This window comes from Alexandromys fortis, unplaced genomic scaffold, assembly GCF_014885135.2.
Source record: "Alexandromys fortis isolate MF-2015 unplaced genomic scaffold, M_Fortis_MF-2015_v1.1 scaffold_167, whole genome shotgun sequence".
Classification (NCBI taxonomy): Eukaryota; Metazoa; Chordata; class Mammalia; order Rodentia; family Cricetidae; genus Alexandromys; species Alexandromys fortis.
Window position 1 is genome coordinate 3,837,532 of NW_026068050.1, and position 12,985 is coordinate 3,850,516.

At 41.1% G+C, this 12,985-nt stretch overlaps 1 protein-coding gene across 2 annotated transcripts in view; it reads left to right on the forward strand.

Annotated features, from left to right (window-relative positions):
* Ddx10 (DEAD-box helicase 10) overlaps nucleotides 1–2,340 on the forward strand; it is a 164,205-nt gene extending 161,865 nt beyond the window's left edge. For both annotated transcript variants that reach the window (XM_050119479.1, XM_050119480.1), the window contains exon 18: nucleotides 1,602–2,340. In XM_050119479.1, coding sequence (XP_049975436.1) covers nucleotides 1,602–1,779 — 178 coding nt within the window. In that variant the 3' untranslated portion in view covers nucleotides 1,780–2,340. The remainder of the gene's footprint in view (nucleotides 1–1,601) is intronic.
* The last annotated feature ends 10,645 nt before the right edge of the window (nucleotides 2,341–12,985 follow it).

Sequence of the window (12,985 nt, forward strand, 5' to 3'; positions counted from 1 at the left end):
ATTTCCATCCATTTGCCTGCAAACTTCAAGAAGTCCTTGTTTTTTACTGCTGAGTAGTACTCTAATATGTATATATTCCATACTTTCTTCATCCATTCTTCAATTGAAGGGCATCTAGGTTGTTTCCAAGTTCTGGCTATTACAAACAATGCTGCTATGAACATAGTAGAGCATATATTTTTGTTGTATGATAAGGCCTCTCTTGGGTATATTCCCAAGAGTGGTATTGCTGGTTCCAGGGGTAGGTTGATCCCGAATTTTCTGAGAAATCGCCACACTGCTTTCCAGAGTGGTTGCACAAGTTTGCATTCCCACCAGCAATGCTATTGATTTTTATATGTTGATTTTACATTTTTTATCTTTGCTGAGTTTACTGATTAGTTCCAATATTGTTGGTATCTGGGGATTTTTCTGTATAAATATCTAGTATTGTGGTTACTTTCTCTAACACAGTCTTTCTTAGTAATTAAGGGTATTGTTCTGCTACTGTGTTTTTTATTTCCTGTTATTTGGCATTTGTCAGTTACAGGCATCTGCTTTGTGGTTAGCATGAGGTTTTTTAAATTGTCTTTTTACTGTATTGAGCTATTTTGAAGTGATTACTGACTTCCTTAGCTCTGTGCTGATTAGTTAGTATGTAAATAGCTGCTCAACTTGGAGGGTGTGTGGCAGGGGAGAGCGCCAGCCATTCTTACTCAGCTGCCGTCTTGTTCCATGCCCTCCAGTTGAGTCGTCTTGAATATGATATCTCAAAGTGTTTTGATAATTTTTAAAAAGAAAATACATTTATTGATTTATGAGTGTGCAATAGACACTTGTGGAAATCAGAAAACAATTTTCTTCTACCTGTGAGTTTCCAGGATTGAACTCAGGTAGCTATTTCATCTGCCCCGTCTTTTGTCTTTGTTTAATGCACTTAGTGACTTTTTCCCTTCTCAGAAGTTAGTTCTACTTTGATGGCTGGTGTGCAGGATGTGTGCAGAATTATCTGGCAGTACTTAGTTTCTTACAACTGTATGCCTTTTTAAAGAAAGGAAATTGATTTGCTGTTTTTTGACATTTTAATCTCTTTATTATAACATATCCTGCTAATATTAGATGTTAATGTTATAATTTATTATGTTATAATTAATAATTAATATAAGGTGCCTGATACCTTTATCTGTATCTATATCTTATTTGTATCTATATGTATCTTATCTATATCTATAGCCTGCTACCTCAAGGTTAACTTTAAATAGAGTTAATTGATGTGTTAAAGGATAGACTATAGTCTGCCATACCTAAGGGGATTCTCTGTATCTTCAAATTTTGGATAATGCATCCAGAGCTCCCTGTTGTTATATTGAATGTCATATAGTTTATGCAGTACCCTGCATTTGTCTGTTTTATGATAGGCCCTATAACCATGCACTAATAATGGAAGTTGTATATATATATGTGTGACATAGGGGTCCTGGTATTGTGGGTTTTTTTGTCTCGTGTAATATTATTTCACCATTTATCTGCTATACATTTGGTTATTCTGTCCTATTTTAAGTGTTTGACTTCATACTGAGTTAATTATTTATAAAATAAATCATTGGATTTGTTCCCACCAGTGATACCAAGAAGAAGCAAGGAATGAGGAAAAGGAATAACACTGAAGTCGACGATGCACAACCAAGAAGCCGTCATGGAAAGAAGGCCAAGTGGGAGACGTTAGAGCCTTTGGATACAGGCCTGTCCTTAGCAGAGGATGAAGAGCTGGTGTTACACCTGCTCAGAAGTCAAAACTAAATATTCTCCGTGTCTTTGTGGACTTTGGACATTATTATGTGGGCAAGAAGTTGAAAAGAGCTTTGGGGCATTTAGGTACTGTGTGTCCTATTTTCAGAAGACACATTCTCTAACAGAAATGATCACATCTCTGGGTTTCTTTCACAAACTGAGTTTTGAAACATCAAGGAACATATTCAAAATAAGGATGTATTGTACAGTTTACCATTGTGCAGTGTGTAGTCTGCTCTGTTAGAATTTGTCAGTAGGCTCCTGTTACCCACTAGTGGAAATGCTTACTTTGTTTTCACAGTGTTGAGGGTTAAACCAAGGCCTTCATATGGTAGACAAGTGCTCTACTACTGAGCTTGTACCTAGTCCCTGTTTATTTTACAGGTAGGTTCTGAATCCCTTGTTCATACCCATCTTTCATACAATACAGAAAATTTAATATTATTGTTAAATAGCTAATAATTTTATGTATATTTCATTATTTCCAAAGAAACAGTATAATGGACCAGCCCTGACAAAGAATGAGTATTTTTTAATTGAGTTCATAAAAAATAAACATCTTTTCTATAATGTACTGTTGTTTTCATTGTGTCCAGTAATATGAAAGACACTCAAAGATATTCATAAAATTAAAACATGTGACAAACTCCTGAAGCAGGGTTTGTATCGTTAACTTTGCCTGCTCAAATGTAACACATTGCACTTGTAGGTTGCTGGCAATGACTTATAAATTCTCCAGATCTCTGAAGACATTCTTCACGTGCTCTGGTTAGAAGGCATCATAGGTCTTCACCTGGCTCCTGCTAGTGAGAAAATGAGGCAGCGTCCCTGTTTTGTTACAAATACTGTCAGTCAAAAAAAAAAAAAAAAAAAAAAAACCTGGAGAAATATGGGCATGAAATGATTGATTTTAATGTAGATTGTTGTACTCAGGATCTTTTTGTAACCTAGTCTTTCTATTGTACTCACTACCAAAACTAATTTTCAGTAATAGCTGTAAATTCAGTCCTGGCTCTTAAGGAAGATTAGTTGCACCACACCTGGGTGTCTCATCTTCCTTGTCTGTTCATCCTCATGGTGACCGTCTTCTCACAATCAGAATGACTGCCAGCTCCCCCCACTCTCTCTCTCTTTAGTGACTGGTCCATTGCGTGTCCTCAGAGTCGGTGTATCCCAGACCCCGGAGGTTCTTCCCTGGTCTCTCTGCTTCTACCATCACATTCTTCAGCGTACCTTCCCTGGGAGTTCTCTCTGTAGCCTACAGGTCTGAGCATGTTTCCTGCTATTCGTGGTATCTGTCATGTGATATAATCATCCTTTATCTATAAACCTGTTGCCCTGTTATCTGACAGTTTCCTTGAGAACAGGATTGTATTTTATCCATCTTTTAAACCTTTAAGGCCAAATATAGCACCTTTCCTATAATTCATAATTAGGGCTTTGATTTAATGACTACTCATAGTAATCCAAGAGTAATTTATTTACCCTTTAATATAATTTTTAATTTTGAGAATTGTATGCACATATATATTTTAATCATATTTACCCAGTAGTCCTCCCTCCAGCTCCTCTTAGGCACCACTCCTGTTCATATCCCTCTCCCAACTTCATGTCCTCCTGAGTCCAGTTAGTGTTGCCTGTAATCCATGGGTGTGGGGCCATCCATAGGTTATGGTCAATAAGGAAACACATCTGTAAAGAAAACTGGCTCTCCCTCGCCTAGCATCTGTGAGCTGTAGTGGCTCTTGAGCTCTGATGGGGGGCTCGTGTACCCCTTCCTCACTCTTAGCCACACGGGGTCCAGCCTTAATGGGGTTTGCACATTCCAGGGTAGAGGCATGTGATTAGAAAAATTAGGTAGGAACAGCGATATGAAAGAAATACAGAGACAGGCTAGAACCGGGAGGGCTACCACGTGAATGCTGAATATACCCGTGTTTATTTTCCATATGCTTATATACCCCAATCCAAAAGGGAAGAAGGTACAAAACAAAACAAAAACCCCTGCTTTATTGTGACATAAAGGACAAACAGAACAATTAGTTGCTTCAATACCTGAGACATCAAGCTATTATTTCCTGAGTTAAACATTTTGATGTTTTAGGCAGGACATGCAGCAACCAGCCACTCCCTGGGTCAAACCTCCTGTTTTATTCTTGAAGGAGCAGAAATAGGCTTGAATTCTCTGATCTTTGATCGGGGTGGAGCAAATCCACCTCTGGGCCATTTTAATATTCAAAGCAACAAGTAACGACACCCTAGGTCAAAATATCTTGTTTGTAGCGCTCCTTAAGTCAGACTTCTTGTCAATAACTTTGAAAGAACAAGAGTAGATTTGAGGTCTCTGACCTTCAGTCAAGTCAAGGTGGAGCGAACCCATTTCTGTGGTTCCCCCACACCTCACCATGATATAATGTTGAGTGGGTCAATCATGTGTCAATAGTCACAGCTGCTATGAATTTAAGAGTGAACCAGCCTTATCTTGTCCAGAAGACATTGTTTTAACCTGCTTCTCCCCAACCTCTTGCTCTTAAAAACCTCTCACCCTAAATCAAGAGAACTTTTAAAGAGATGATGTAATACAGTGTTCTGTCACCTCTGTAGGAAAGGGAGTTTACGGACATAAAAAACTAGTAATTATTTTAACAGAGAAAAGGTAAATAGGAAAGGAAATCGGGGTTTAAGAACTCAAGAAGATTTTGAGATTAGAGTTTCTGACAGAGTCTCTTGTCCTTGAAGACTTTCAAAGGTCACCGAAAACAGAAGTGCAGAAACTGAAGGCTTACCATGGATTTTATGCTGTGCCATTTTAGTTGTTTTCCTGAAGGGGAATTAAGCCTATCGGCTGCTTCTATGTAATTACTGAATAAATATATTGCAAGGCATTTGGTCCATAAACTACTTTGGATTGTGATTTATCCGAAGAATTGAGTGGATCCTTATTAAGCAGTAAAGTGTGTTGAAAGACCTCCAGAGCAGGGAGATTCTGACTCAAGTCTCGGGATAACACGACCTCCCAGGAACTCACGAGACTGTTCTTGCTGCAATCACGTGAGGTTTATTGACAGGACAAGGAACCAGGGCACTGGGGCTGAAACTCATTTCCCATGCAGGGGTAGAGAGTTCGACCCCGAGTAGCTGGGAGAAGGGATATTTAAGGGAAGAAACCACAACCCAGTAATCCAAAAGGGGGTAGGGAGGGCGTCAATGGAAAATTTCGAAAATACCAGTGATAATCACAAGGGGGTAACTTCCTGTTTCTCAAGATTATAATCTAACTTTATCTTCAGCTAGTTCCTGAAACAGAGGCACTGAACCGGCTAACCTAGATTTTTGGCTCTTCTCTTCCAGCTAGACGGGTCTGGATTTATCTGGGTCTTTCAGTGTTCTTTGCTAACTTTGAAAACTGTCTAAAAGTCAGGTAATAGTGCATGGTGTGCGTGGTAGATGCTGAGTCTGTTGGCTCCTGTCAGACCTCCACCCCCTGGATGGCATTGACCAGAGACAAAGGTATTCCTTCCATCTGGGTCCAAGGCACAATAGATTGGGCATCTCTACCCTTGGAGAACGAGAAACATGCTGAGTCCTGGTTTAGCACACAACCTGAGAGAAACATGTAACAGATGAGAATAGCTATTGGTTCAGTGTACTAATGAGGCCCACACTGCTACACTGTCTGTAGCCATCCCGTGAGAGACGGTTTCCCTCTGCTGCCTCCATTTATTTAGTTGGGAGGAGGGACCAAATGCATAATCTTAATGTCTCATAAAAAGAGAAGATGGAAAAGGGGTGGTGCACATTATTGCAGGGTTTTAGGAAAGAAAGGACACAGTGTGTATTTTCTAGGACCCAGAGACTAATTCTTGCTGCTAAACCAAGGCTGAAAGGCCATTCATCAGACTCGCTAGTGTAAAATAATCCCTAAAATTACATAAGTCTCTGGAAGCAAAAACCTTTGGAGAGCTGCCATCTCATAAGCTTACATGGCATTCTGGATTTGTTTGGGGCCATAAAAAATGGATAAGTTTAATTAAACGTAATTAATTTTGTTATACAACACTTGAACTACCCTGAACATGAAGTAGTAGTCTCTGAGCCTTGATATCAGAGGCTGCCATACGATGCAGATACGCCTGTGAGGTGGTGCTGTCAGGAAAGGAGTCTGCAACCAAGATTGGAAACCCTGCTTTGCGTCACTTAAGGCTAGACATAATCATGGTGTGGTCTTCCGCTGCCCCTGCAGTTCCAATAGCCTAGGGCAGGTATGGTCCACATCACGTTACCTAGTGCCTGCTGACTCAGTGATTGACAGCTAGCCCTCCATTTGGTAGGTGAGAGACAATCAGGATGAAAGCTTTGCCCAAACAGACAAGGCAGACAAATGATTCTTACTCTCAACTGAAATTTAGATACCAAGAAAGAAGTTTACAGGACAGAACAGGGAATGTAATGATGGACCCATCTAAAAAAAAAAAAAAACCTCAGATTATGAGGATGCTGGCAGAAAGATAAAGAATACATGCCCAAGAGACTTACAGGTTCTTGGGAGCCGAGGCAATGTGGAGAATAGTGAATTATGGATTATGATTAGGGATGACTGGGCAAGGCCTGTCATGATTCATCTTGATCCAACTTGATTGCATTGAGAAGCTCCTGCTTAAGTTACAGCATACCTTTTAGTACGTCTGTGAAGATGTTCTGAAGGACAAAGAGATTGTGAATCATTTGAACCAATTAATAAAATTCAGAATTGTAATACTCTGTCGATTGCGTTGGGTGGGTTACTCAGTCTAGGGGTTTGTAACCCACCCTGCAATCAGTTATTCCAGGGTCTTGGAGGGGCGCTACCTGGAAGGGAATGAGCTAAGACAGAAGAAGGAGGCCAAGCAGATTTGTCAAAGCCTCCGTTTATTAGGGACGGGTTACAGTTTATATATGGTAAGGAATGGGGGGCAGGGCACGGGATCTCGCCCCGTGGTCCCAGTCACGTAGGCCAGGTTACATTCAGACAGGTAGGCCAAGAAGTCACAAGTTGCCACACCTGGTTCCCTGGATAGCTGGAATGTGAGGCGTGTTCTGCTAACAGATTAACAGTTAATTGGGTGTGGGGCAGGTTCTCAATAGAACATAATTATGGGTGTGGGGTTCTCTGCAGACTCCCCAGATTGATGGCTCCTGTAATGATTTTTAGGGGGGAAATGGCTCTTGACAATACTCTGTTGGGAAATGCATTTGCTCACAATAACAACAACAAACCTAATACACCCCCTGACTTGTTCCTGTACTTGACATTTTTTTATCCTAAACTGAGTCTAGTATTTTGTTCATGAAGTTTGATAAGAGCATGTTTCTCCGGTGTTCTAAAATTAATTAGCAGGCTCTCTGGATAGAATGGAGGTGAGACTGGGGAGAAGGCAAAATACCATTTCACATCCTTTTTTTTTATCATTGATTTTGATCGAGCTCTACATTTTTCTCTGCTCCCCTCCCCGCCTCTCCCTTTCCCTTCAACCCTCTCCCAAGGTCCCCATGCTCCCAATTTGCTCAGGAGATCTTGTCTTTATCTATTACCCATGTAGATTAGATCTATGTATGTCTCTCTTAGAGTCCTCATTGTTGTCTAGGTTCTCTGGGATTGTGATTTGTAGGCTGGTTTTCTTTGCTTGTTGTTTAAAAACCACCTATGAGTCTTTCTGGGTCTGGGTTACCTGAAACCGACACCTTGCTTACATCACTAACCCATCCAGAAACCATGTTGACATCTCCATGCTGGCTGACTTCCTGCAGTTTTCCCCTTATAACCCTTTCTTTCCTTGCTATGGCCAGTGAAGATTCAGTACAAATAATATATACCTTCCTCTAACCTTTTAATAGGAAATGTTCTTCTTTTGGTCTAACAGATACTTTTCCAAACAGTATTTGCCATTGCTGCTGGGAGCCCTAGAAACTTGCCTTAGAAGCAGTCCTTTTGGGGACAACATCAGCAATGCTTCAATAAACCATTTTATTTCAGGAGCCCCTCATTCTCAAGAGTAACATGCAAAACGTTCATGGGTCCTATTAGATTTCTGAGCCTTTCTCATTTACTGCCTGAGATGTGTGATCCCGTTACCTGAACTAATCTGAGTGAATCTTTCATGTTTTTTTTTTATTCCCACTCAAAAAGTTTTAATAAAATTTAGAAAAATATGTGATGCTTCTTGGGTTACACCAGGGAATTTTCCAATTCTAGACGGGGATCCAGCAAGTCTGTGGTGGGAGCTGGAATCGCACGTTTCTACCAAGCTCCCAGAGGATGGTGATGGTGCTGGCTCATGGCTGTTTTTTTTTTTTTTATTGAGGCTGTAATGGAATCCAGAGTTATTAAATCATTGTTCACACACAGGTATGCTCTCGGAGTCCCAGCTGGAAACAGATGGTGCACACAAATTAGGATAATCCTAAAAGGGGGGGGGGTGTTAATAAAGAACTTTATTTACATATGAGAGGGCAGAGGAAGAGAATCACAAGCTTGTCACCCTTAATGCTCCTAATAGAGGTCTTACCACCCCCACTTGGACTTGGGAAGAGCTGTTGACTAAAACCCAGAAGGAGAGAGTAGACACAGCTGCTTTATGACCTTCAAGTTGAAATACACACTCAGCAGGTGGGGGAGCGGCTGGATAGGACCAAGAGAGGAAGTGCAGACCTCTAAACTACTTGGTGGCCTTCACTGATACAACCCTACTGGAAGTCTGAGAGCAGATTGCCTCCCAGGAAGCAGCAGGGTGGTATGGGGATTAAAGGAGAAATATTCACAGCTAGAGGTCCTAAATAGATGGAATTATAACCAAATGCCGTGGATGTGCGTGTTGACGAGTACAAAGCCTGAGTAAAGCCAAGAGTTAGAGTAGGGAAGGCAAGTGAGATGGGGTAGCAGCAGACTTAATTCCAAACATCAGAAGCACATGACTACTAATAGCCCACACTCCCACGAGAAGGCACTTTGGGATGGGCACATTCTAGAGAATTTTCAGCTTCATAAGTGCTTGGCTGCGTGTCCTGGTTTAAGGTCATAGTTCAAGGTGGCAGGGAGGAACATTTTGAACATGTTTAACTCGTGTCTTCAGTGGTGGACAGGAATACTTTGGGGCGTACTTAACCCCTTCCCCTACACCCTGCCCCCTTAAAAGATTTTAGCTGCAGCCACAAGGAAAGAGACTTGAAGGTGCATTAGTATGTCTAGTTTCCCATAGGGGTGTCGTCTGCTAACAGACTCCATGAGGGAGGAGGGAAGTGCTCCTTGTGGATCCCTCCCTCCTCATCTCTGTACCAGGAGCCGTTCTCAGGATGCGGCAAGGGTGGACAGTAAGCAAAGATGCACAGGACACATTTGTAAAGGACAGTGAGACAGCAGCTGGGTGGACAGTAGGGATGAGGAGCAAGGGGTTTTTTGGATGTTTCTGATAGGTTTAGAGTTGGAAGGAACAGGGCTTGTTTTGCAGATATATTACCAGTAGAAGAGTGTCCAACCACAGGGGCCCCTCACCGTCAAATTCATGGCCTCTGTTCTCCAGGGAACCTTTAGTCTTCTCCAACTTCATCTGCTCACTTCTTCCCTTTATTCATTAAATTGCAAAGCTTCCCCCTCATTCTTGTCTAACAACCTTGCTCTGGGTTTTGCTCAGAAGGACACTGTCCAAAGAGAACTTGCCCAGCTGCCACTCTGTGCCACCTGCTCCTGGCGTCTGAGCTGTCTACTCTCTGTCCCCCTCCTGCTTGTATGTCAGTGTCCACCGCTTCTAGTCCGCTCGAGATTCTCACTGCTGCAGGCGCCACCTTTAGTACTGAATTCTGCCCTACATATGTCTCCTGGAATGTGTCCCGTCTAAAAAAAATTAATCTAAAAGTTTGATTCTGTCCCTGCCACCTTAAATCACTTTCCCAAGTGTATCCTACCTCTTGATACTGCGACATGATTTCATCTAGAAAGTTCACATGTGAGAGTCACATGATCAAATTATGAAAAAAGTCATAGATAATCCCATAATGTTTTTATTAAGTTTATGGTTTCAATCTGTTGATTTAGAGATAAATGGTTAAACTGTGGTATGACACATAACAATGAATTACTTACTGTTCAGCAACAAAAAAAAAAAAAAGAAAGAAAATGCCAGTGGCTTAAGTTCTCCAGGGTTTGACCTCAAGATAATGGTGATGACTAACAGGAACAATTCATGGCTAGCCTCTGTGGCTCCTAGACCGCAGGTTAGATGTGATTGCCTCTTGGCATAACTCCTCAAAAGAACTGTCTGTTTCTGTGGACACCATCCTCCCAGTTTTTAAAAATCACAGTTTATAAGACACAATTGGTGTTCAACAAACTATACATGTTTCAAGTATGAAGTTTGTTGTTTTGAACTGTGCGTATGTACATCTCATCTGTGAAGCCATATTGTAATTGTCCCAAAGATTTTTCTCACGCCACTTTGAATTCTCTGCCCTATGGCCAGCCTTCCCCTCCTCACCCTCCTTTTTCACCAACCACTGATTGCTGTCCATCACTATACATACTAGAATTTTTTACAATTGGGATCATAAGTTTGACTTAGTTTTGGTCTTCTTGTTTCTGTTTCTCCGCATCATTATCCTGTGGTCAGTCCATGGAGAACTTAAGTCAATCACATTTTTTGTTGTTGCTGCTGCATAGTAATCTATTGTATGGGTCATACCACAGTTTGAACATTTACCTGTAAACCAACAGATTAAATTGTCTTTCATTTTGGAAACTTCAGGTCCAGCTGCCATGAACTTCTTTGTATAATGTCTAGAAGAAGAACTGCTGCTGCTTTTGTGGTGTGTACTTACTGAAGGAGATGCCCCCACACCGTGGAGGTTCCTTCCCCACCCCAGACTAGGCATAAACCACATCCAAACAGCTATTCTCACAGGTCCTTTATTAAGCAGGGAAGAAAAATTAAAGTGGCTGCTTTCTGATTCAGGCAGAAAACAGCAGCAAATGACCTTTCAGGTGTAATTTTTAAGAGGAGAAGGGGAGGTCTATGTTAGAATGGGTGGTAAAGGATCTAGGAAACACAAGGGGGAAGGGGGAGGGGACAGGGGAAAGGGTATTTGTCCCACAGAGACAAAGGACTGCCTCTGGACAGAGGGGAGACAGATACAGAACATATAGGCAAATGACGGTATATAAAGGTTAAAATGGGAAACCCAATGGTACGGTGAGGTGTTTAATTTTAATTGGGCACGTTAATTAAGTGAACCAGAGGGACCTTTTCACTGCTGGACTTCGGTAGTCAGCCTCAGGAGGAGGAGAGGCCAAATAAGGAAACAGATCTTGGTGGCTAGCTTTAGGAATATTATCTAAGGGCTTTAAGCAAGGCTGAGGGAATTGGGGGCGGGTGGGGGGGAGCAACGGGAGAAGGGCAGGCCTGCCAGGGTCACACGTTCCAGTGGGCTCACATCCTTCACTTTCCTTTTGAAAAAAAATTCAAATGCTTTTCTTAAATGACGATTATCATTGTATCTATAGTGTGTGAAAGACCCTACTTCTCCACCCTTTACTTGATGTGGTAAGTCATTTTAATGGCTACTTAGTGGTATCACATTATGACTTTCATTATCCCAACAACCGGAAACAGTGAGGGCTCTTCCCTGTGCTTCTATCATCTCTGTGTCTTTCTTTGGTCAAGGATCTCTTTCATGTCTTGCTAATTATTTTTATTATGAATCTCTGAGAACTGAGAAGTTTGATATCCCAGATGCAGGTTCTTTATTGCCTGTACGATTTTCAAATCTTTTCTCTCGGTCTGAGCTTCTCTTTCTTACGCATTTATCTCCTAGTTGTCTTTTGAAGAACAAGAACTTTAATTTTTGATGTTCAATGTGTTTGACTTTTCCTTTCTTGATTGCGCAATGTCACATCTCAGAAACACTTCCTTATCCTAAGAGTGCATCTATCTTTTCCTATAAAAATGTATCATTTTAGAGTTTCTAACAAGATTTCAACTTTGTTTAGAAGTAATTCTTATGTTTGGTACAATTTGTCACCTAAATTTCAGTTTTTAGACATGGCTGTCTCTATGCTCAAACACCATGGGTTGGAAAGACTAGTCTTCCACCAGTGAATCACATGAAGAGGTTTTTCCAAACACAGATCTGTTAGAGCCTCTTACAGTGTCTACCAGGGTACCAGCAGGTTGTTGGTGTGCCTCCATTGGGCATGTACCCCATTAGCCATGTACCCCATTAGCAGGCACTGTTAATGGAAGCTTCTGGTGCTTTTCCAGGTCACACCCCTCATTCTCCAGCCCCTGTCTTCACGTTACTGTGGCACGGCTTCCACAGATCGGAGGCTCTGGGCAGGACCGCTTTTCTCAGTGTGACTGATGATCTTCACTGGGGTGTAGTCTGTCAGCTCTCTTCCTCAGGGACTCTACCTCTGATGCCAAGTAATATTTTTTCCATCATTCTGACAAAGAGTAGTTCCAGTGTGTATTATACCATAAGGTTGCCATGGGAAGATGGATACTGGAAGCCATTCCATTATTTAGCTTTTGTTTTTCCTTTTTCTTTCCTAAAACTGATCTTGTTAGATTGCCATGGACTTCTGTGTTACTATATCCAAGATCAACTGTTGGGACTGATCCTAATTGATCTATCTAGCTGTAGAATTAATTTGGCTTTCTCACGTTATTAAAACACTGGCTCCTCTTTTCAGTCTCATTTTCTGTTTCTCATGTTCTTTTTGTTTGTTCCTCTTTGTGTTCCTAATTGCATATTAGTTATGCATGATTAGGATTTAATTAGGACATATTCATATATTATGTATATAATACGTTTGCTCATATTCACCCCCCCCCCATTAACTCTCTGGACTCCATCTCAAACCTACTGATCTTTTCCCAAACCAGTTCTGTTTCTACTTTGAAATTGGGTGTGTGATATAAACTGAAAGAAAAAAACCATATGATCATTTCATTAGATGCTGAAAAAGCATTCGACAAAATTCAACACCCATTTATGATAAAGGTATTGGAGAGACTAGGGATACAAGGGTCATACCTAAATATAATAAAAGCTATTTACAGCAAGCCGACAGCTAACATTAAATTAAACAGAGAAAAACTCAAAGCCATCCCACTAAAATCAGGAACAAGACAAGGATGTCCACTCTCTCCATACCTCTTCAGTATAGTGCTTGAAGTTCTAGCAATAG